Source organism: Monoraphidium neglectum, assembly GCF_000611645.1.
Source record: "Monoraphidium neglectum strain SAG 48.87 unplaced genomic scaffold scaffold01217, whole genome shotgun sequence".
In the NCBI taxonomy this organism is placed as follows: domain Eukaryota; kingdom Viridiplantae; phylum Chlorophyta; class Chlorophyceae; order Sphaeropleales; family Selenastraceae; genus Monoraphidium; species Monoraphidium neglectum.
In genome coordinates, this window is record NW_014012411.1 from 7,013 (window position 1) to 9,790 (window position 2,778).

General features: G+C 66.5%; 1 protein-coding gene across 1 annotated transcript in view; it reads left to right on the forward strand.

Moving 5' to 3' along the window:
* Positions 1-1,956: 1,956 nt before the first annotated feature.
* MNEG_7069 (Tyrosine-protein kinase Src42A) overlaps positions 1,957-2,778 on the forward strand; it is a gene marked incomplete at both ends in the record, with an annotated part of 6,154 nt that continues 5,332 nt past the window's right edge. Inside the window, 3 exons of the mRNA XM_014044460.1 lie at positions 1,957-1,980; positions 2,197-2,303; positions 2,553-2,693. Coding sequence (XP_013899914.1) covers positions 1,957-1,980; positions 2,197-2,303; positions 2,553-2,693 — 272 coding nt within the window. The remainder of the gene's footprint in view (positions 1,981-2,196; positions 2,304-2,552; positions 2,694-2,778) is intronic.

Below are 2,778 nucleotides of genomic sequence, written 5' to 3' on the forward strand. Positions count from 1 at the left end.
CTGGACGGCCAGCAGCACACGTGCCAGACCGCCGGCTGGGACGACTCGCTCGCGGCGCTGCGGGCGGCCCTGTCAGCGCATGCGCCGGTGGACGGTCTCCTGGGCTTCTCCCAGGGCGCGGCGGTGGCGGCCGTGCTGTGCGCGATGCAGCAGGCGGCGCGGGGCGCCGCGCCGGGGGCCGCGCTCGGGGCCGCGCTCACGGCCGACGGAGGGCCCCCCTCAAACAGGAGCGCCGCGGGCGAGGATTTTTGCCTGCATTTCGCTGTGCTCCTGTCGGGATTCCCCAGCCCCTGCCCCCTGCATGCCCGCCTGATGGCTGAGGCGGGGCCCCTGCAGCTGCCGTCTTTGCACGTATTTGGCGGCTCGGCGGCCGCAGAGGGCGCCGGCGGCGACGCCGGGACGGGCTGCCGCCGCGGGGGGATCCCTGTGGCCGCTAGCGAGGCACTGGCGGCCGCGTTCGACCCGGGCGCGGGCCGCCGGCTGGCGCGGCACGGCGGTGGCCACGACGTCCCACGCACCAAGGCCCTCGTGGCCGCGGTGCGGGACTTTGTCGCGGCCCAATCCGCATCCGGCGGGTGACGGCCGATGGGTGGACCGCCGGTGTGCTGGGGCCTCACCTGTACCTAGCTTGCGGTTTCCCTGGTGTTGCGCAGTCTAAAGATGCCCCCTTCCATAGTAAGTCATTTCGCGTATTTCAGACCGCCCCTGCTCCCTGCAAAGTCATGCACTGTAGTAATCGGCGCTCTGGAGCGTTGCCAGGTAACAGCTTTGCTGAGCCAGGGCCACCAGGGCCAGTTATTTCTCACGGCATGTCTCCCCCTGCTGATCTACGTGTGGTTCGCCGCACTTATGGATGGATGTGTGTGTGTGTGTGTGTGTGTGTGTGTGTGTGTGTGTGTGTGTGTGTGTGTGCATGTGCGCGTGTGTGTGCATGTGTGCGTGCGTGTGTGTGTGTGGGGGGGGGAGATGGGGGCGTGGGTGTGTGGGCGCGTGCGCGTGAGCGTGTGCGTGTACGTGCGCATGTGCACGCGCGCATGTGAGTGTGTGTGCAACTAGTGGGAATATGAAATTGTAGGGCAAAGTTTCTGAGACTATGGGACTGCCCTGCTCACTTTCATGTTGCATAGTCGCTAGGACCCGCCGTGGGCATGTCTGTCACTCCCGCCATGGTCCTGACGGCACGGCTCAATCTGGCGGCAGGGTGACTGCTGGTGGCCCAGATGGGCAAAAACGTGAATTTCTATTGAATGGGAGCTTTTGACTGGCACCTGGCATCACGAAAGGGCTTGGCTGCTGAGATGACCCAGCGAGAGGGTGATGCCCGAGATCATCACCGGCCATGATTGCCAAATCCGAATGACTCCGGGCTAGCTGCGTAGTTCGCGGCCTGCGCGCTACATCACCTAAAGTACTGCGGTCAGCTTGGGTTTTTGGGCATCTGTGTGCACGATTAATCCGTAGCGATTTGCACAAGTCGGCGTCTGACAAGCGCATCAGTGACCGGAGTCTCTTGCGCGCTCTTGGCCAAAAATTCCCAGGGTAATGACTTGCGAACATCAACTGCATGCGCCACTGATGGTGCATGCTTGATCCTGGGTTGCCAGCATGCGACCGACCAGCGTGCCGCCCGCCACTCAAGCCCCCTGAGGGCGCGCGAGGACGTCCAGTATAACAAGAGCTAGTTCCGTCCCAAACCGCCCCGCAGGTCCTATGGGCGCATGCATGAGCATGCCCGAGGACACCAGCGCTAACGACGCTAGTGACCGTCATGGCGGCGCCCGCAGCGACGGCCGGTTTCCACACAACAGCAGCGCTCACGTCGCTGAAAGCAAGTTGTTGATGCACAATCGTGCCGCGGTGCTGTGCCACGCCGACAGCGGCGGCAGCAGCAGCGCTGTTACCAGCATCCCGGCCGGCTGTGGACCTGCTGGCGCGGAGTCAGCACAGGAGGCAGACATGCCGTTAGACACCCTCCGCCAGGTGCGGCAATCGCATCTGGCGTCTGAACGTGCCCACGCATGGCTGCAGGTGCCGCACCGCCGGGTCTGTACCCAGCCCGCGGGCGCTTGCGGCGGCTGGGGACTGTGGGCCGCAACAGCGCTGCCGCTGGCGGGCGCGAGCCCTCCCGCCTTCGGGCGCCCTCCCTCCAAAACATGCATCTCTGAACCGGCACACACTTCCTTTCCTCATTAACAGGTGCACAGGCTCCAGAACGCGCTGGCGGCGGTGAGCGATGCCCCGGGGCTGGGCCTGACTGAGGCCGCTGAGCTGCTGCACGCTGAGCTGGACGCCTCGCTGGTCAGGTGCGGGTCACCAGCGCCCCGGCGCCGCGGGTGGCGTCGGGCCCGGGGCAAGCGGCAGGTTGTTGAGGGACCGCTTTGATACGCACGCAGCAAGGTGGCGCGGGGAGGAGGGTGGTGAAGGTGCCATCTCGATGAAGTGTGAAGCCCTCATTCACACCGGGAAAATGGCGTGTTACCCTCATGGCCCTCCCCCCAGCACGGCGGTGCAGCACCACCCATGCCCACACCCCCTTGCACCCATTCCCGCAGCATCTACGGCTTCCATGGGTTCAGCGGCGCCCGGGTCGGCGGCGAGGCCTGCACAGGCGCCCCCGCCGCCGCCGTGCTGCTTGCTGCCTATGGCAGCGGCGACGACCTTCTCGAGCGCTGCCCCGTGGTGACCGACCCGACGTGGAGCCCTCTGCGGCTGCGCGCCAGCGGCGCGGACTCGCTGGCGGCCTGTGCCGACGGCGGGCGGCGGCGGCTGCCCGGCGAC